We start from the raw sequence: 21,935 nt of genomic DNA on the forward strand, positions 1-21,935 counted from the left end.
GAATTTGGGATTAAACCAAGAAAGGCTAGACAGAAACCATGGCTCTCACAGACAAACAGAAAAAAAACGATTAGCATGGGCAAAAAAATACAAAACTTGGACAGCATCAGACTGGGATAAAGTATTATGGTCGGATGAAAGCAACATTCAGGTGAGTTTAACTTTATAATAAGTAATTAAACGTAATATTTTTAATCGCAAGTACGAAAATACAACATAAAAATACGTTCACTGCAAGTATGAATTTTTTCTTGTCGTTTGCAGTTGTTTGGCACTCCTGGAGCCGTATATGTGCATCGCAGAATTGGAGAAGCATATAATCCGAAGTGTGTCGTTCCTACTGTAAAACAGGAGGTAATATTATGATTTTGGGCTGTATGACGTCAGCCGGCGTAGGAACTCCAATTTGTTCGGATCGAATGAACTCAGAAATTTATACAGCCATGTTAGGACAGACATTGAAGTCGTCCATGACAAAAATATTTAAAGAGCAAACGGAACAAGTGATATTCCAACAAGATAATGCTCCCTGTCATACTGCACGTAAGAGCATTGCGTGGTTTAAGCGAAATAAGATTAAGATGCTTGAATGGCCACCACAGAGTCCAGACCTCAATCAAATTGAGCACTTATGGGCTCATTTGAAGAAACAGATCCACGCTCGCAAGTGCAATTCAATTACTGAGCTCAAGAAGGTGATTTTCGAAGAATGGAAGAAAATATCACCTGCTATATGCGAAGGATTAGTACATAGCTTACCTAAAAGAATAGCAGAAGTATAAAAAATAATGGTGGACCAAACAAATATTAGTTTATATGATTATTTAAAAAATAAATAATAACATTTATAAAGATAGTATTATTTATTTCCCTATAAATTGAAAAAATTGTTAAATAAATAGGGTGTCTAATAATTTTATCAATGGCTGTACTTTTTTTAGGTTAAAATTAGTATCGAATATCCGATAATTAGTTATTAATAAATTATATTCACTATTTCATAATTTTGCTATTTGGCACATCATAAAATTATCAAAACAAAAAGTAAACAAGTAAAATGCAAATAAGAATCAAAATAAGTAAACAACAGTACACATGTAAAGTGTATTAGGACACAAAATAATGAAAATATGATTTATGGCTACTACTTCTTTATGATTTTGCAACACTGTGATACGTCGGATCCATCATTTTGTTTCTTACAATTGTGACTCAAATTCGTAATCAGTGATTTCTAAAACCCTGAGATATCAAATTTCGACTACATTAAAAATATTTAAAAATTTATGTTTGTCATATTACAGTCACCATTTTGTTTTTTTTTTGTAGTTTTAATTTCGGATTCGTAATCAATAATCTCGAAAACCTCTAGATATTAAATTTCATACAAATTAAAAAACACTTTTATATTTTGACCAGCTTTGGAAACATTATACGTTCATGCAATATTAAAATGTTTCAATGTAAGGTTTATATAATGTTTCTGCAATCTTTCGATGCCTTTTGAAAATATTATCATTAAAATATGCAGGATTCGTAAAGTTTGGAAATCCTTTGTAACAAACCACCTCCGCGCAACCCCCCCCAACGGACCGGTCATCGTCCGCCAAACGCCGGCCGAACAACCGCCGAGCGTGAGACAAAGCGCTGCGCTCCCACAAAAGATTTTAAACGTGCCGACACGAGCAACGAGGCATCCGTGCTCCGGGTATCTTGCCGCGCACGCGCACCGGCCCAAACCGGCACGAGCTAACGACGTGCTCGCTCGCCTCCGTTTGCTCTCCGAACATCCGATCTCGAGCGGCGGAGATGCTGGCACCAAAACCAACCGAACCGCCACCGAGCGTTCCCGACGTCTCGAGATTCGGGTATAAAAGCGCCGGAGCAACGAGATGCTGCGCTTCTTCTCCGCCGACTAGTCTCCGAAGAAGTCTCCCAAGGTAGTCCTGGGGTCAAGCGTCTTGGCCTCTGCCGAGCATTCTCGACGGCTACCGCTCTCACACCCGTCTCTCCTCGCCGAAGCTGGGCTCAAGCGTCTTGGGCTCTGGCAAGCGTTCTTGCCCAACCGGACTCCTAGTACCGATCCGGTCCTACCGCAGCGGCTAGAGAAAAACGGGGTAAAGCATCTTTGCCTCCGTCGAGCGTACTCGACCTAGCCGTTGCATCCCGCCTGCAAAATACACCGCCACGCAAGACCGGCGAATTTAAAGGGACGCCCAGCCGAGCGTTGCCTCGCGCCCCGCTATCGCGTCGGCGACCGTAAAACGCGCTCGCGGCCTCGAAGGCCGATAAACATCAAAAGAAAGAGCGGACCGCCCGTCGTGCCGAACGAGCGCCCGCGACGTCAACACACGCACCTGTCGTGCAAACAGCGGCAACCGTGCTGCCGACGATACGCGCACCGAATCCGGTGCATTACTGTAAACCGCGGCGTTTAATTCGGCGCCCCAAATAGCACCATACGCTTACCACGCGATCGTCACCGGTAAATACTACGACCGACGACGTAAAACTACCGGAAGCTATCCTGTATATACTCAACTTACTTTGTATTTTGTCTTTCTAAAATATACTATACATATTTTATACATTAAATCACGGCCTAATTCTCTCTTAACCCGGATCGTGCCCTGGAGTTATCGACGAGCTACGTCCGTGCGCGATTTCTAAACAAGAAACACGGGTTGTTACACCTTTAATATTTCGAAAACTAAGCATTTCCGAAAAAAAATATTTCAGACAAAGTGATTTACGTTGTAGAATTTAAAAAAGTCTATTTATTAATCCTATCGATTTGATCTTGGGTGATGTCTCCAAGGTTAAGGCAAGGTCACAGCGATATTTTTTAATGCAACGCTATTTCTGACTCCAGAATCTAATAGCTGATGTCAAGAGCTTTTCAAAACATTGTAATAAAATTATTTTTTATTAAGTACTTTCCGAGTTATGAGATTTAAAAGTTACAGTATAGTTACCTTTAAGTTTCATAATCCAAACGTACTTAATGAATACTTCATTGCGTTTGAAAAAGCTTTCGAGAGTGACTGCAAAAATATGCAATAAAGAATACAGGATGTTCAAAGGTATTGGTACCCTTTAATATTTCAGAAACCAAGTATTTCCAGAAGAAATGCTTCATACAAAAGTTATAGAATTTCAAGTAATGGAATAAACAAAAATACCCGTGTAACCCTGACTAATGCTATTAAAGTCATGTAAAAACCACCTTTAAATTTTCAAATGAAACCACAATTTTTTATTTTTTTTATTGTTCTATAGTTAATTTCAAGAGTTTTTCAAAACACTATAACAAAATTATTTTTCATTAAGTACTTTCTGAGTTATAAAGCTTAAAAGTAAATATACTGTAACTTTCAAGTCTCATAACTCAAAAAGTATTAATGAAAAGTAACTTTATTATAGTTTTTAAAAGCTCTTGATACCAACTATTAGATTTTAGAATAAAAGAAATTAAATTAACAATATTAAATTTTTTTTAATAGGTTTTATTTAAAAAAATCTATTCGACTTTGCCCTGACTTTGGCAACACCACCCAAGATCAAACCAATAGAATTAGTACATAAAAATTTTTAAACAGTACAACTTTTATTTAAAACGTTTCTATTAGAAATGCTCAATTTTCAAAATATTAAAGGGTTTCCACACTTTTCAAACTCTGTATAGTAATAATAATAATAACAACAACAACAACAACAACAACAACAACAACAACAACAATAATAATAATACATTATAATATTCTAGGCTTATATAATTTAAAGCAACATGTAATATTTTTGTTAAGTATGTTATATTAGTATAATCACAATATTATCTAAATATAAGATAAACCTTATGTGATCTACTTGCTGTTTCTAAGTAATTACATGATAAATTAATAAAATAACGCTAGTATAGGCTATTAACGTGACTCATTTGCAACAGTTGACTGCTTAATTTGTTGTTGATAGTGAAGTCAAAGGTAGAATTTTTTTGATTATATTTCTCATAATCTAATATTTCATATAAGAGTTAATGCTTTCTATAACTATCGAGCGATATTGTTTATTAATCTCCACTGTTTATATTATTTTTATAACTTTATATTTATATTTTACAATGCTATTTTTAATTTATATTTTTGTTATAACGTCTTACTTAACAAAAAAAAGAAAACTCTTTGTAAAGTAAAACTAATATGGCCTAGATCAGTAATAAATAAACACATACCAATTGTAATGATTTTTCAATACTTTTATTACATCAGATCATAAATTTTAATCCACTTCCTAAATGTCGATTCATAAATCATGATTTTGAAAGAAGAAAAGTTAAGACAAATGAATTTTTTACTTAATGAATTATTGACGAAAATAGTCCTTTATGTAATCTATTAATACGTCAATATGTTAATAAGCTCATAAATGTAACATGATCAATTAATTTATCAGTTTTTCAAACAATTTTTGTGAAAAAAAAAAAGAAAATATAATTAGGCCATATTGAGTATATACCCAATATGACCTAAATAATACTTTTAAAAGTCATCATTGCATCCACATAAACATTTGAAATTGTTTCATATTTTAAATTAATATCTAGAAATGTTTCCTATCTGGTTATCAGTTTTTAATTTTAAACTCAGCAAAAAATTAGAAAAAAATCGCAAAGGTCATATAGAATATAGTTATCTTATTTGAAATAATTTTTGGAAATCTTTTTTCCAAACCGAAAGTCATGAAGTCGTGAATAAACAAAATTTTTAAAATAACAAAAACAATAAAATTGATGACTAACAGCTTTAACAAGAATTAAACTTACCACAAAATCTCCTTGAGCAAGAAGAAAATAACTTTTTACACTACGTAGTCTACCCATTAGATCATTTTCCTTCATGAGTACCTCTAATAATTTTCTGGCCGCTTCTGAATATGCTCTATCGATGGCAGCTATATATTTCTGTCCTTGATACTGATAACTTAACGGTTCTTGTTTTCCCCACTGCACGGTTTTACCTAAATATAAAAATTTATTGCTCTTGTAAAATAATTTGTAAATTGACAATTTGCAACCAATTAATCAAAAATATGTTTTAATAATATAATAATATAATGAATCTTTAGTATTTTTAATCCTTCCTTTCAAAAAAATTAAAATCAAGAAAAAATCTAGTTCTTTTATTTTTTCTGAAAAAATATAGAAAAATATAATTGTAATTATAAAATCAAATTGTATTGATGAATTGCTTATTAGAATTCATAAATGTAAATGAAATCTTAAAATCAATAAAAACGACATTATTCTAAAAAAAGAACTCAGAAAAATATAGAAAGAAAACTGACAAAAAACTTTTTCAAAATTTTCAAAAAGTTTTTCAAAGAACACTATTATATAAAACAATGCTTATTTTTTGCCTTTTTAAATATAATATAATAATAAAATATATAATAAAATAAATATTGTGTTATCTTAAAACATACCACATTGCCTAATCACATTAAAATATTTTCCAGTCCTAAGAATAGTTTGTGCGTGTTCATTCAAGAATACTGGTATCCTTTCTAGTCGCATAGTGTACCTCTTTTCCCAATAATCGGCTGAATAATCCACTGGAAGTTCTTCCCGTTGAATCAATTCGTTATCCTCTACAAAGAACTGATAAATAAATAAGTATAAATATGCCATTTGTAACATTTAATTAGAATCCAACTAAAAATTCGGTTTTGATTTCGGTTATAGTCAGTTTCGGCTAAAAATTGAAGTTTTGGTCAGATTTCAGTATCGGACAAAATTGAAAAAAAAAATCGTAAGCAAAACTTATGTTAATATATTTATAATTTGCAATAACTTACAATATTGAACCTGGAGGTTGAGCTACCTACCGGGCACGTCTCCGGGTGGAGGATAGGAGAATAGCCGGAGGGGCCCGAGTCCCCCAGGGATAAAATCCTGCGTGGGATTAGGGTACTTCCGGTTAATGGCGGTTATAACTGGTCTCCTAGGTGTAAAACCCTGCGTGAGGTCAGGAAAACCGCTACCGCGGACCAGCTCCCTAAGCCAAGCTGTAAGCTGTCGTGGCAATGGCTGCGTGGCACTGAGGGAGCAGTGTCTTGAACGATGCCTCTGGGGCACCGGGCGACACCCCAGAGTAATAGCCTTACCCACGCATGCGGGGCTCTGTGTGGGCGGACCTTTTGTTCCCTTGTTACTCGTGGGACTTTAATGGAATCGTTGAATACACTTAAAGACGCAATGAAGGAGATGGAGGGCTCGCAGTGCGGGACCTCCAGTGCGGAGGCGGCGGAGGGAGTTGCGGACGGGGCTCATCTGGGCTCTGGAGGCGCCACCGCCGTCGGCTCCGGCACACAGGCGGAGGCGGTGGGTGCAGATGGGGCTCGTCCGGGCTCCAAAAGCGCCACCGTCTTAGAAAAAAGCTCCGCGCCAGCGGCAGGCTCTCTTGGCAAGAAAAACCGCTCTGGTGCGGAGAAAAGGAGAGCCAAACGGGAACGAGAAAGGTCTCAGTGCGAGACCTCCTCGGGCACCGTGAACTCCCCGGTAGCAACGCCGAGGGAGAGGGAGGGGCACGCCGGCGGCAAACGCCGGAAGGGCTCCACGGACACTCCCCCTTCGGCGAAAGGACCCGCTAAGAAGCATAAGGCTCAACACACTGGGACTTATGCCAAGGCGGCGGACCCTTTAACAAGGGTTATCATCCCCGAGGGTTATCCCGAGAAGGAAATCACTGCTGAGCGGCTGGCTCTTTTGAAGCTGGCCGTCAGCAGGGCAATTAGTGGGATCGGGGAAGGACCCATTCCATGCTTCCGTCGTACCTTCCTTAGGAAAGGGGCCGCAGTAGTCTTAGGCAGGGATGAGGCGTCCCTAATCTGGCTCGCTGAGCAGATGGAGATGGGTTTTCCCATCTCTCCCTGGGAAAACGCCAAGCTCAAGATAGTGGGCCCGGAGATGCTTCAAAGGCAGCACAGGGCCGTGGTCTGGGTCCCGGGGGCTCCCGATGAACCGGCCGCGGTCCTGGAGCGGCTGGAGAGGCAGAATTCTGGGCTCAGCACCGGGAGCTGGAAGATTATGGCTGAGAATATAGGGGCTAGCAGGGATGGTAGAAACCTGGTTCTCAGGATTCCAGAGTCCAGCGTCCTTAAGTTGAAGGCGTTGGACTTCAAGCCCTACCTCGGGCTCGACCAAGTCATCTTCAAGGTGAGCGGAGCCCAAGGTGGGGATAGGGAGAGCGTGAAGGGGCCCCCTATGGACGAATCGTAAAGTTCGATCGTCCCGGGGTGACCTTTACTCAGATTAACTTGCACCACAGCAAAGGGGTCTCGGCGATTCTGTCGAGGAAACAGGCTGTGGTGCACACAGCCATTTCACTAATACAAGAGCCTTGGCTCGTCCAGGCGTGGCAGCATGCGGGAGGTTATTTAAGTCTCCAACAGCCAAAAAGCCCAGAGCCTGCGTAACGGTGAAGGGCATTAACGCTCGACTAATCCCACATTTATGTTCCAGAGATGTGGTAGCAGTCGAGCTTGATGTCGCCGATTCCTTGGAAAGTAGGAGGAGGGTGGTGGTGTGCTCCGCGTATTTCCCTCACGACGAGGGGGCCCCGCCGGAACCGGTGACCAGACTGGTAGAGTACTGCTAGAGTGAGCGGCTTCCCCTGATAGTGAGGTGCGATGCTAACTCGCACCACACGGTCTGGGGTAGCACGGATACCAACGATAGAGGTAGGAGGCTGTTGGAATTTCTAGCGTCGACGGACCTGGAGATTCTCAACAGAGGTAACGAGCCCACCTTTTGCACGGCGGTGAGGAGAGAGGTTCTCAATCTTACTGTCTGTTCTAGGTGTATATCGAAGGACGTGTTCGGATGGAGGGTCTCGCGCGAACCTTCACTGTCAGACCATAGGCAAATTACCTTCAAGCTGGCTTGGGCCAGAGGAGAGGTGGCAATGTTCAGGGACCCCAGGAGGACCGATTGGGACTCCTATCGGGTGGACTTGAAATGCTATCTCGAGGGCTTCCCAAGGAGGCACGGAACCGAGGAGGAACTGGAGCTCTGCGTGGATCATCTACAGAGGGCTCTGGTGAAGAGCTACGAAAAGAACTGCCCGGAGAGGTTAAGAACTCCAGGGGCAACTCCTGGTGGAGTCCCAAGCTGCAGGAGCTCAGAAGTGGCTCGGAGGTCCTGGAATAGGGCCAAGAACACGGGCCGCCAGTCGGACTGGGAACTTCACAGAAGGGCCCAGAAAGACTACAGAGACTCTGCTGTGATAAGGGCTAAGAAAAGAAATTGAAAAGAGTTCTGCGAGTCGGTAGAGGGCGTGCCCGAGACCGCAAGACTATGCAGGATTCTAGCCAGAAACCCAGACGCCGTCCTGGACTCCATTAGTCTCCCTGATGGGACAATGGTGACCAGGGAGCGGTGTCTGGTGCACTTGCTGGAGGCCAGCTTTCCGGGCTTTCGCAAGGAGCACGATAAACTGTTCGCCCATGATGCGGCGGGCTCGCGCAGGGCTCGTAAAGCGGACTGGGGATTAGCGGTCAGCATTATCAAGCCCGGAAAAATGAAATGGGCGATAAACACCTTCAAACCCTTTAAGTCGGCGGGACCAGATCAAGTCTTTCCGGCTCTTCTACAGGAGGGGCTGGAGCTGGTCGTGGGACCTCTGACAAGGACTTTGAGGGCATGTTTGGCTCTGGGTCATACGCCTAGCGCATGGAAACTAGCGAAAGTGGTATTCATCCCAAAAGCGGGAAGAGCGAGCTACTCTTCTGCTAAAGACTTCAGACCGATAAGTCTGACTTCGTTTTTCCTGAAGACTCTGGAGAAATTGGTCGCCGCGTATGTGAGGGACGTTGTTCTTCCGCGGCGCCCCTTGCACCACGCGCAGCATGCATACCGCATGGGCTACTCCACGGAGACGGCTCTTCATGCGACCGTGTCGTTCATTGAGGGACAGTTGGAGAAAGATGGCTATGCGGTGAGCACCTTCCTAGATATAGAGGGTGCTTTCAACAACACCCCGCATATGGTGAGATGTGAAGAAGCGTTGCACAGGGGTGTGCCGGAGAAACTCGTGGAGTGAATCCGGGGCATGCTAGGGCGACGGGTCATAGCTGCGCTGGGAACAACAAAAGTCAGTGGATGGGTGGAGAGAGGGTGTCCCCAGAGTGGGGTGCTCTCTCCACTGTTATGGTGCCTGGTGGTGGATGGGCTGCTCAAGAGGCTGAGTGAAAGGGGCTTCTTTGTGCAGGGCTACGCTGGTGACGTGGCTTTGCTGGCGCGAGGACCCTTTCCTGAGCCTCTTTTGGAGCTCATGCAGAATGTTCTGGGGACGGTAGAGCGGTGGTGCAGAAGGACCGGTTTGTCAGTAAATCCGCTGAAAACAGGGCTCGTTGTTTTCACTTGCAAATATAAAGTGGGCACTATAATAGGGCCCATCTTTGAAGGTACAAAACTAGCCCCAGCTGAATCAGTAAAATATCTGGGAGTGATCCTAGATAAAAAGCTGTCCTGGAGGGAACATCTTGAAAGCCGCTGTAAGAGTCTGTGCTCTTACTTCTGGATGTGCAGAAGAATCGTGGGCCAGACATGGGGGTTGAAGCCCAGGATGGTCTGTTGGATCTATACTGCAATACTTCGATCCAGGCTCACTTATGCAGCAGTTGTGTGGTGGCCTAGGGCGCGGAAGAAAGCGGCGGTGGTAGCGCTCGAGCACGTCAGGGCTCTGATTTTAAGAGGGACTCTGGGTGCAATGCGAACCACGCCGGTAGCAGCCATGGGCATTCTGCTCGGGATTGAACCACTTCACCAGGTGGTGGTGGGGGCGGCGGCAATCGCTGCACACCGACTAACCTGTGAATCGAAGTGGAAAGAGGGAATTGCGCACACTAGGTTCCCTAGTGGCGTGTTGACTGATTCCATCTTTGGAATGAGGCAAGATAAGATGCCAGCAGTTCGGGTCCTGGACAGGCGCTTTAAAGTGCAGGTCATAGGGCCCGTGGACTGGGAAGAACCCAGCACACTGGTTCAGGCCTCGGACGGGGACGTCTGGTTTACAGATGGCTCCAAGACGGGTACGAGCTCCGGCGCAGGCATCGTTTACCGGCAAAGGGGAGTGGCCTGCCCCTGGACGGATACGCCACGGTCTTCCAGACGGAGATCGTGGCGATCCTAAGATGTGCCCAACTGGCCCTGGACGGAAAGGAGACAGGTGGGCGCGTAAGAATATGCTCGGACAGCCAAACTGCTATCAAGGCACTTGAGGCTCCGATCTGCACTTCGCAGCTAGTCTGGGACTGCAGGAATGCACTGGAGAAGCTGGCGAGGGATAAAAAAGTTATCGTGACCTGGGTCCCCGGTCACTCGGGGATCGAGGGCAATGAGGAGGCCAATCGGCTCGCCAGGGCAGCATCAAGAATGGAGGAGTTTGGGCCAGGACCGGCACTGGGGGGTCCCTTTCTGTCTAGGCAGGAGGAGGATCCGGGCCTGGTTGCGAAACGAGCACCTCAAGTTTTGGAAAAACGAGCTAGGGACCAAATGTCAACAGGCTGGGGCTCTACTGGGGGAAACACCTAGTGAGGGCCTGGTTAGGGACATAAGGTCCTTGAGCAGAAGAGACGCCAGGCTAGTAGTGCAAATACTCACTGGCCATGGGGCCCTCAATTACCACATGCACAGGCTGGGCCGATCTGATACGGCCGAGTGTACGGCTTGTGGGGAGGATGAGGAGACAAGTCTCCACATTCTTTGTGATTGTCCGGCCTATGCGGGGCTGAGACTAAAACTGCTAGGCTCGGCATTTCCCGAGCCAGGGCAGATCAGCAGGCTACCTATGGGGGACCTGAGTCTCTTCTGGAGAGAATCGGGGCTCCCATAAGTGCCGAACGACTGGAGGGAGACACAATGGACAATAGTCTGCGTGCCGTAGGCGGATCTTCGACTTGAGGACCGCCCCCTCAGTTCCATTATTATTATTATTATTATTATTATTATTATTATTACAATATTAAATAAAATAAAAAATTTAAATTTATTACTTAAAATTGATCAATTATAAAGTTAATCGTTGATATAAGCCTTTACAGTTGTTAAAATGCGAGAGAATACTAACAAAGATCTTACAAATTATTTTATAAATATTTTATAAATATAATTACTAAAAACTTTTGCAATCAGTTTACAAATATTTCGATCCTCGATGTAGATCCTTTTCAATATAACAATAATTCATACATGAACCAAAGATACTCGAAGTACTATCTTACGCTTCAACAATCGTGAGAGAATTTATATCGGCAATTAATTTTATAGTTAATTTAATTTTAGCGTCATAATTACTCTTTTGTTTATTAATTTAAATTTTATTTTATGTAAAGTGTTTATTATCCAGTGATATTCCAAAGACTTGTTTAAAAACATTTTTATTTTGTTTTGAAATTTGGTTATTAATGAAATAATATTAATGATTATAATATTACAGATAATATAACATAAACAAAATTATAATAAGATAGTGATAATATGTGTAATTATTGTTTCAATTATAGAATTGATGAAAAAAAATACATAACAGTATAGCATATATACGTATGCGCCTATATATACCATACTTTTCTAGGATTCCCATGAAAGTTTCGATTTCTGATTTCAATTTTAGCCGAAATTGACACATAACCAAATATTCGTTTTCGATTTCATCCAAAATTAAAAGAACTGTTTTGGTTGGAGACTACATTTAATATAGTAATTAACTTACACACAATTCCTTCACCTCTAAATAACTTTCCATAAGATATTATTAGAGAATATGATAATTTCTATTAAAATTCTAGTACATTTTGCGTCAAAAATTAATAATGTGAAGAATAGCTATCCGTTAGATACATAACCAGAGATTTTTGTAAAAATAATAAATTTTTAGTTAATTGGCAAATATCTATCTGAAAGATAGCTATCAAGAGGTGTGAAAAAATCGAGCATTACCTCCTGATATGGATCACATATTACTCCTTTATAAACCCATTTTTCTAAAATCTGCATATATGGCATGCTCGCCGCTTGCATCAGATATAAACACAATTCCTTAGACTTTGCTTCACTACTGACATTGTTCAATGTTTGTTCATGCAAAAGGCTCAGTACTTTGCCTCCTCTAGCATTTGCCTAGAATTAAATGCTTTACATCACTATACGTCTAATATTTCAGGTATTTAAAATACAGCCCATAATCTCTGTATATTTAGAATAAAGTGTAATCGCAATTATTTAATTAGTAGATATTAAGAAAATTCACTAGCTTAAAAGAACAGAAAGAAATCACATGAATTTTCATTAATTTGTAAAGCCGAAGATAATCAAATGTATAAGATGAATCTTATTTACTCTGTACATTTATGCGTCTTTTTCTACCAATGCATATACAGGGTGTTTCAGAAATAGTTGGCCAAACTTTAAGAGCATATTCCACTCATTGTAAGGATAAAAAAAGTCATATAAACATAGGTTTGAAAATATTTCCTTTCCAAGTTACAAACATTTTTTTGATTTTACAGAAATTGCTGGAAATAATTTCCTTTCGCATCAATGCATGTTTCGCATTGACGTCGCATGGATTGTCGAAAACGTTCAAAAATTTTCGGAGTATTTCGTATTTTTTCACACAGCAATAATACAATTTCAAAGTACTTCTACAGTAGCAACAGAAGTATCATACATGAGAGTCTTAAGATGGCCCCATAAGTAAAAATTCAAAGGGTTTAAATCAGTAAAACGTGCAAGCCAAGCAATGGGTCCTCCTTTACCAATTCATGTATTGATGTAATTATTATTCAGGAACTCTCGAGCAATGCGATTAAAATGTGCTAGAGCTCCATCATGCATAAACCAAATTTAATTGCGTATCTGTAGTGGAATGTCTTCTAATAATATAGGGAGTTACGTTTCCAAAAATTGTCTGTAGTTGTTATTATTAAGTGTGGGTGAAAAAAAATCGGTCCAAAAAGAAAATTTCGGAAGGAAATCATTTCCAACAATTTCTGTAAAGTCAATAAAAAAATGTTTATAACTTGGAAAGGAAACATTTTCAAACCCATGTTTATATATTTTTTTCATTCTTACAATGAGTGGAATATGCTCTTAAAGTTTGGCCAACTATTTCTAAAACACCCTGTATAGAAGATAAACATATATACAACATAAATTATTTAAAACTTTGTTTCATATAAGATTCAATACTCTTGGTAAAAAATTTTCTCGGAATATTATATTTCATCTAATTTTTGAAAACTTCTATGTAAATTTCAGAATTTTAAGAATTTCTAATTTTATAATTTTTTAAAAAATGTCTGATTTTATACGAATTTGGAACACTTTTCAAAAATAATGAGAGTCTACATCTAAAATTGTTCGTATAGTTATAATACTAATTGTCCATATATAGAATAAGTTTTATTTTATACAATATCATCAAATATTATGTCATACATATAAATTTACCAAATATAATTTTTTAGAAAAAATTTGATTAGAAGTAAAACTCTTACCGGACACATTTCTATCAAACATATACTTGTGTTAAAATTCAGAAGATTTACTTAGCTGTTGGAGAAAAGTTACTAATATTGACAATACTTTGATTTTGGATATTCCTTAAACAAAAGCTACAAATACAACTTCAAAATCGTGAATACGATTTAAAAAGTATCTTCTATCAGACAATGTAGCAGTTTTTATAATACTATTTCATATTTTGTAATAATTATGTTTTCGCAACATAATCCAGGAAAAGGGTTTAAGAAATAGATCTCAAAACTAGTACAGTAGGTAGTAGTGGCAGAATACCCCATAGGGAAGGCGTAAACTATAAAATAAATTAATAAAAATTAAGTAATAAGATATATTTTTATATATTAAACAATAAAATTTAAAATAAAAGACTATTATAAATTAAATCCTCCAATTTTTTTTTTTGTATGTTATTAGTGGTCATGTCCGACGTTATTTTTTCGACAGAAAAATAATATTAAGATATTAAAGAAATGTAAAAAAATTCATAAAACATCTTTCAACACTAGTTGAATTATTAGGAATTTGTTTCACAATTGTATATAAGATTATCTTATTTATTTATTTTTCACAATTTTTCCTTTTTTATTTAAATAAAATTGCAACAAAGCATCAACTTTATTTCTATCTTTATCTTTTTTGCTTAATGTAGTTAAACATCAACTATGCAAGTTAATGACTCAAATTCAATGTCTAAATTTAAACAAAATATATCGTTACGTAAAATAGAAAAATAATAAAAAAAACAATGTACTTTATATATTTATAATATTAAATCATAATAAAATAAATTAATTAAAAAAAATAAAACTTACTAATTACATAATAATGCATAATCACCTCGTCGCCTTAAAAATATGATATGGCCATACCTATTAGACTTCCACAAGTTCCGAAAAAGTTTTATAAAATCAAGATTTTTATTCGTTCAAACCAAAGAAGTAAGAAAATCTTAATATCATACGATAAATATTTGTGGTCTTATTATGCTTCCTCATAAATTCAATAACTTGACTCATTTTTCATTAACTTCTTGAGTATGATTTTGATGCTATATGAAAATTAGTGTTGTATCACAGCAGAAATGGCTATACAATATGGAAAAATCTGCAATGTTTAAACGATTATTTATCAGTATAGTTCGAGCTCATATTTTATAGGCATATGTATTAATATCTCAATTACTTGAGACAAAAGTTTCAAGACATTCTTGAATAATGTGTTTTAGGCTCCAACCACTTTTAGTCTAAAAATGTGTATAAAAGATGGTGAAATTGTGATAATAAAATTAAATAAACAAAATATATAATCTTATATACAATAAGATAAGATAAAACGAATTGTTCAAATATACACGATATTAAGAGTTTATTTTATGGTACAAACTAAAAATATTTATAGAAATGCATCATTAGCAAGGATTTTTACTTCCAGTCAAGTTTTTTTTTAAATTATAACATTTGATTAATTTGTAGTATAAAATAAACTTCCACATTCAGTGTTTAGATAATAGCTTCATAACTATAAATTCTAAAAACTTCGAAGATTTCACAAGACTTTTATAATTTTTGATGAAATTTTAAGAAATGTGAGAAAGTTTAAGTATTTTTTAGAAACCACAGGATGAAAAATCTTAGAAAAATTCAAAATTCATACATATACAAAAAATTATAAGAAATAGACTATTTTTTAGTCTTTTTTAAAGTGTTCCAATTCAAATAAAAATTCTGAAAAAAATTTTCACTGGAAGCTTCTTTAGAAAGTTATTTTATAAAAAAAATTACAGTGTAACGAGCAAATGAAAGTTGTTACTAGAGTAATTAGAAAATATAATTTTCATATAATCAAAACAGCATTTCACATTTCAAGATAAAATTAATAAAATAACAAACGTTTCGACTACTTTGAGTCATCATCAGAGTACAAATTAAGAAACAATGAAACAATTAATCGAAGTGTCCAAAACTCCGATTTGGGGGACCAAGAATTTAAATATAATCGAGTTTCGTCCACATTGGTTGCATAGCCATATGGTGAGGGTAGGTACCCTAACAATCCAGGACTAGAATTGTAACCTCGCAAGAATTACATCAAGCATGAAATTTTTGTACAGAACACAAATGAATTATGATCAATGTTCATGTTCAGTTTATCTTATGACAATCAGACTACTTCTCATACTTTTAAAGGCTTTTTTAAAAAATTATATGGTCAAAAAATTTGAAAAAAAAAATGTCTATATATCAATCTCGTATATCTACAGATATATGCAGAATAGCTTACACACTGACAAGCGTATGCCATTTAATCATTTTATATTATGTGAAAAGATTGGAAAACCTTCGTAATTAAGTAATGTTTCAAACTAACCTTACATATCGTACATGTAATTTGAGAAAGTACGGACATTGTGAGCATAGTAGGTTGGATGTAAAACCATAGCTTCTGTAAACTTAGTTTATCATGAACATGTTCTGTCTCGAGTTGCACGACAAAGAGCTAAAACAAACGCAATAACAAAAATCAATATCCAGTTATTATGCATTAAACTGAAAAAATATAATATGTGTAATAATATTAATATACTATATGATACATTATCAACTCATAAATTGTATTTTATTATACCAAGTAATCCTTTAGAAGAGTTTGTATAGCTCCTCTTAGAGCATGATTGACCTGTCCATCATCTGGTGAAACTTTTTCTTCAACAAATCTCACTGTCGTGGAGTAATGTGAAGCTAAAGGTAATATTTGTTGTGCTAACTGTTTAAATGATATACCTAAAAAACAAGTAAAAACATTTTAACATTTTTTTGTAATTTTTATAAACATTTCCTTGTAATAATTATAAGTAATATTATAATATATAATAAATAATACATAATACTATTAAATATTGATAACATAATAATAATTATGGATTTAGATTAAAATTTCTGACATATTCGTTACCAACATCCGGTGATATGTTGAAAGTTTTAACACCATGAGGACTCGTTAATGGTTCCGAAACAATATATGACCCATCAATTCCTTTCAAGCAATACAAAATATCCCAAAGAAGTATAGACTCCTGAGATACAATCGGTACAACCTCTACAAGTATTTCATAATTTCAAGAATGTACATTTCTCTTTCTTTCAATTTTGTTTTTCACAGAAAAAATTATTTACAAACTTTGATAAAGTGTAACTGTGGTGTCACTATGAAAATCCCAAGTTATACGCGGACGTTCTCCTACCCAGTTGTGTTTCACTAGAGTACTATCATTTTTCTTACTGATTGAACAAACTTGGTGATTTAATTTCTTTCCTCCTTCTACAGCAGCTTTGATTACCGTTTTGCAGATCTATTCAATAATTAAACAATTACATGTATATCAAATATTATATGTAATCACTATTATATCCAGTATACATATATCCAGTATACATATAAAAAGTAAAGCAATTATTGAAATCTTAAAAGTTATACAGGGTGATTATTAATGGTTGGATCAACTATTTACAATAAGAGATGACTTACTGACTTTCCTCTATATAAATTACATGGAGTGCAGTCGGTAAGCCATCTCTTATAACTAGTTGTTCCAACCATTAATAATCACCCTGTTTATATAATATTGCTCAAAAGTTTCAACTCAATCAAAAATTTCTCATATTTTACATTATGTATAAACAAAATCTTAAAAAAAAAAAAAATTTATACAAATCAAGCACATTATAACAAACTTCTTTCTTTTTTTTCGCAAATTTTTTAGTTTCAAAGTTAAAAAATATTTTATAAGAAATGAGTTTTTATACAAGAAGTTTAATATCATTTCAAGAAATCATTATACCAGCTTTTTAAAACATTTTAAAGTTCAAAAAGCCTACTTTAAAATAACTTTGTATTAATTTATATTTGTTTTATCAAGCTACAAAATAAATGCTCCAAAGTAAAAAAAAATTATTAAAAAAATACCAATTTTCAATTTTATATAACTTAAAGAAACAAAATGTCTGTATCCTACAGACATAACTAAAAGACAGATATGAAGCTATTTCCCATTTAAAATGCTCTCCTTAAATTACTCTATATCTTTTTTTTTATCAAAAGATTTAACTTTTCATGAGATGTAAGAAAATTTCAAGCATGCAAATTTTTAAGTAGTACCTAGGTAGCACAGAGGAATAAAAAACATTTTTGTTTTAAATTCATGTTTATGTCATTAATTTTAAGTTCATTTTGAGATGCAAAAAAAAATTCTTTTTATGAATATATATATATATGTGTGTGTGTGTGTGTGTGTGTGTGTGTGTGTGTGTGTGTGTGTGTGTAAAATATCTGTGTGTACACACACACACACTTGTACATTACTACCTTTGGCAAATCTTCCTGTGTAATAGTCGGATCCTTCAGAGAATTAGTTGGCATTGGTATAGATTTTGACAAGTACCTCTTCAGTTCGTCATCTTGAGATATCAATTCTAGAGTCTGTACAAATGGACCTAACAAGTCTACTCTGAAAATGTATATCTTTTGTCATCTTTCTGTATATAAGTTGTTTAAGTTACATTGACTCACTTTTTTGACTTTAGCTCCTCATATTTCTGTATAAATAATTCTGGTTGGGATGAAATCTTGGCAAGATACTGAATACAGCTGTGAGGAGCAACAACGTTCAGCACGTTTGCTGTTGAACTCTCTTTTTGTAGTTTCTCCAAATGTCTCTCAGGAGCAGATTCCGAACTATGAAAATAAGTATATTTACACATATTTATTGCAAGCGATATGTTCTATAAACGCAGGTACATACTAAAATTTGTTTAAATCTACATAACTCTGCAAAATACATTTATCAAATTACAAAATATATTTTACCACTTACCCCAATAATTCAATCAACTTCACTATTAAATGATGTAATTTAAATTCACTCATCGTTTTCAAATATCAACTAAATATCAACTAAACATTAAATATAACTGTAACACTTGCTTAATAATATTGTGCAAATTATACCAATATTCGTTCAATTAAATTTGCAGACAAATTGTTTTAAATGTTCATATCTCTTTACGTTTTTGAAAGCTTATTGAATAGGTTAAGTTATGGCATTTTTGCGTCATCTGGCGGGAACTTCATCATTGCCTCGCAACATTACTTAAGGCTGGTCTACAATGAGTTGCAAAGCGCGAGCACAGTATCAGAGAGGAACCTGAGAGCGACCACGGCGGCCTTTTTCCAGTAAAGCTATATCCACACAAACTTGCATAAGCCCATAAGCATATGCCTAAGAAAATGGACCAATCACGCGTTTAATATGAAGATCGCCATATTGCTGCATAGGATGTAAACATAAGGCGTGTTTTCTATTCCTGCACTAGACTGCACTGGAACGTTCTTTCTTGCTTTCGCTAACTTTGAAATATCTATCTATTTCATTTTAAGTGTACACTTATTTAGAGAGTTCAGGAACAGAAAACAAACGGATAGCGTACGCACATTGTCGAACAATTTTTACCACCTATGTAGCCGCATAAGCATATGCATAATAAGGTTAACCAATCACGTGCTTAATATAAAAACTACAAAATTGCTGCACAACATATAAGCAGAACATGTGCATATGCAGAAAAATTTCATATTGTTGATATATTAATGTAAGTGAGGTTATGTTATAGGACGGCGCTTGATAAATCTTCGTATTACGATCGTATCAAATAAAAAATATTTATTTTGTAGTGATTTCATCTGTTGAAAATACTTTCAAGATGGATTGTGAATTATCCAGTGACAAAGAAAACATGAATGAGCAGGATTGTACAGTGAGGTGCAACGATTCGCAGGGTCATAGTAGGTAGCTTGAGTTACCGACGCTGAATCGGTAACGATAACGCACGCGCGCGCTTGGAACATGAATAATTTTATAGATCAAATGTTTTTATTATTTATGTTTATTACTTTATTAGTCTACATATTTGTGTATAACTATATATAATTATGTATGAAATATTTTTACTGGAAGTGAGAAAGATAAAGAAATAAATTAATATGTCTCAGATACTTTGTTTTCAATTTTAAATATAAATTTATTTAGTTTAATGTAATTATGTTTTTGTTTTTATTGCGTATAAACAATAATATATTCATATAATTACATACGCAAAAGTATCTGAGACATATTAATTTATTTCTTTATCTTTCTCACTTCCAGTAAAAATATTTCATACATAATTATATATAGTTATACACAAATATGTAGACTAATAAAGTAATAAACATAAATAATAAAATCATTTGATCTATAAAATTATTCATGTTCCGAGCGCGCGCGTGCGTTATCGTTACCGACTCAGCGTCGGTAACTCAAGCTACCTACTATGACCCTGCGAATCGTTGCACCTCACTGTACATACGAATATTGTGAAGAAGATGCTGATGTTCTAATAGATCTCGTTAAAAACTTTCCCTTTCTTTATGATAAAAGTTCAACAAATTTTAAAAACGCAAAGAAGAAAGAACGTACATGGATGGAAATTTCTGAATATTTAAAGTTACCAAGTAATTTTTTATTATTTTTATAAATAATAAATTTTATATTTCATAAGTCATCAACTACATATTTTTCTCTTTACTTTTTTTACTTTGCTTTTATTAATATCTTTTTTATTGTTAATTACAGTTACGGATTGTCAAAATAGATGGCAAAGACTTAGAGAAAAATTTTCTCGCGAAAAGAAAAGAAGAGAACTAGAAATCCGAAGTGGCAGTGGAACATCTACAAGACCTACGTTCTTATTATATAACAACATGAAATTTTTAGATTCTTTTGTTAAAAGCAGGAAGTAAGTTCTATTACCTTTCTATAAGATAAATTAGATTATATGCTTTTTTATTTTTACATATAACTAATTTTGTAATATAATTGTTTTATATAATTAATTGTATAATTAATTTTTAGAACTTATACAAACATTACACCACGAGGAACACATTTTATTTCTAATATACCCAAAACCAAAAGTATTTTACAAAAGAGTAAGCCAGTTGAAACTATTAATAGGTAAGTACAACTTATTTAGTAATAATTTAACAAAGCTTTAATTCTTTTGTTTGTAAGTTGCAAATAATGGTAAAATATTTACTGGTTTAGTCATAATGTTTTTACATAAGCTAATAAATAATTATAATCTGTTCAGCATTTCTGCTCCATCTAAGGTGTTAAAATCTTCATCACCATTATCAATACTGTCGTCTTCATCATCTGTATCTTCATCTCCATCCCTATCTTCAACCTCATCTTTATCGCCAAGTATTAATGAAAATTCGTCATTAATGCAATCATGCATAAAATCTATGCCAGAAAATCAAGAAATTTCGTCACCAGTACAACCATGCATAAAATTTATGCCAGGAAATAAAAAAAACAAAACAAAATGTACAATTATTCAAGAAGCGGACGAAGTTGACAAATCGTTTATGAATTTATCATCTGTTATGTTTCAACATTTCTCAGGTAACCAAAAAATGGATGAAGATGATGTTTTTGGTAGCACAATTGCATTTCAATTACGTAAAATAGAAGAACCACGGAAGACACAATTAAAAAGAAAGATTATGAAGATTTTATATGAGTTTTAAAGATAATTTTTTATTACATCTTATAACAGTTATGTTAAAATCACATTAGGTTTGCTCTCTGTAGCTGAAGTGGCTGCACTAATTGAGTTTATCTTTTTCTTTCCAATGTAGAATAAAAAAGATAAACTCTGAACTAGTGTAGCCAGTTCAGCTACAGAGAACAAACCTATTGATTCATGTCAAGACGGTTCTTGTTGTACAACTGCAGTAGGGTTTGCATAATTGCATACAAATATACAGCAATCTTAGAGCAATTGAATATTTTAAGTGCAAGTGAACATTTTAAGTCAAAATGTTAAGTTTCATTGCATGGACAAAAGCATATAAGACTGATAATTTTTTGTTTTTTTTTTTTTAGTTACTACATAATTTTGTCTGCGGATAATATTTAATTTGTTGTTTTTATGCTTTATAAGTTGCTGTGCACTAAAAGACTTATATTAAACGTTTTGTTTATTTGAAGTTTTTTTAGTTTATTTTCTTTTTAATTTTATTTTCTATTATAAATAAAATAAGCATAAAATTTTTGTTTGCTTGAAAATAAACTTTTATTTATAACTTTAAGACGTATTAACGTGTTCTATGATAACAAATATTATTTTGTTCAAATGTATTAAAATTTTTACGTTTCATTATAATCAAAACCAAAGTAAAAGTGATATTAAGTTATATGCATTGTTGCCACTTGTTTTACATTAATTATATATGTAATTCAGCACATAGATAT

The 21,935-nt window shown here is 35.5% G+C and overlaps 2 protein-coding genes across 3 annotated transcripts in view; one reads left to right on the top strand and one right to left on the bottom strand.

The window, feature by feature from the left end:
• LOC105204402 (gamma-tubulin complex component 2) overlaps positions 1-18,729 on the bottom strand; it is a 53,065-nt gene extending 34,336 nt beyond the window's left edge. Inside the window, exons 1-10 of one of the 2 annotated variants that reach the window (XM_039457168.1) lie at positions 18,453-18,729; positions 18,149-18,313; positions 17,945-18,086; positions 16,760-16,931; positions 16,535-16,678; positions 16,208-16,362; positions 15,950-16,078; positions 11,999-12,178; positions 5,482-5,656; positions 4,823-5,016 (exon numbers count right to left, since the gene is read on the bottom strand). In XM_039457168.1, coding sequence (XP_039313102.1) covers positions 4,823-5,016; positions 5,482-5,656; positions 11,999-12,178; positions 15,950-16,078; positions 16,208-16,362; positions 16,535-16,678; positions 16,760-16,931; positions 17,945-18,086; positions 18,149-18,313; positions 18,453-18,505 — 1,509 coding nt within the window. In that variant the 5' untranslated portion in view covers positions 18,506-18,729. The remainder of the gene's footprint in view (positions 1-4,822; positions 5,017-5,481; positions 5,657-11,998; positions 12,179-15,949; positions 16,079-16,207; positions 16,363-16,534; positions 16,679-16,759; positions 16,932-17,944; positions 18,087-18,148; positions 18,314-18,452) is intronic. The other variant, XM_039457167.1, reaches the window with a different exon arrangement.
• A 1,218-nt stretch (positions 18,730-19,947) lies between these two features.
• LOC113004616 lies at positions 19,948-21,368 on the top strand. The gene is made up of 4 exons (XM_039457516.1): positions 19,948-20,128; positions 20,250-20,412; positions 20,529-20,630; positions 20,767-21,368. Exons 1-4 carry the CDS (start codon positions 19,948-19,950, stop codon positions 21,206-21,208), a joined length of 888 nt encoding a protein of 295 aa, XP_039313450.1. The 3' UTR covers positions 21,209-21,368.
• Positions 21,369-21,935: the final 567 nt, after the last annotated feature.

The sequence above is a fragment of the Solenopsis invicta genome, chromosome 14 (assembly GCF_016802725.1).
Source record: "Solenopsis invicta isolate M01_SB chromosome 14, UNIL_Sinv_3.0, whole genome shotgun sequence".
Taxonomy (NCBI): Eukaryota; Metazoa; Arthropoda; class Insecta; order Hymenoptera; family Formicidae; genus Solenopsis; species Solenopsis invicta.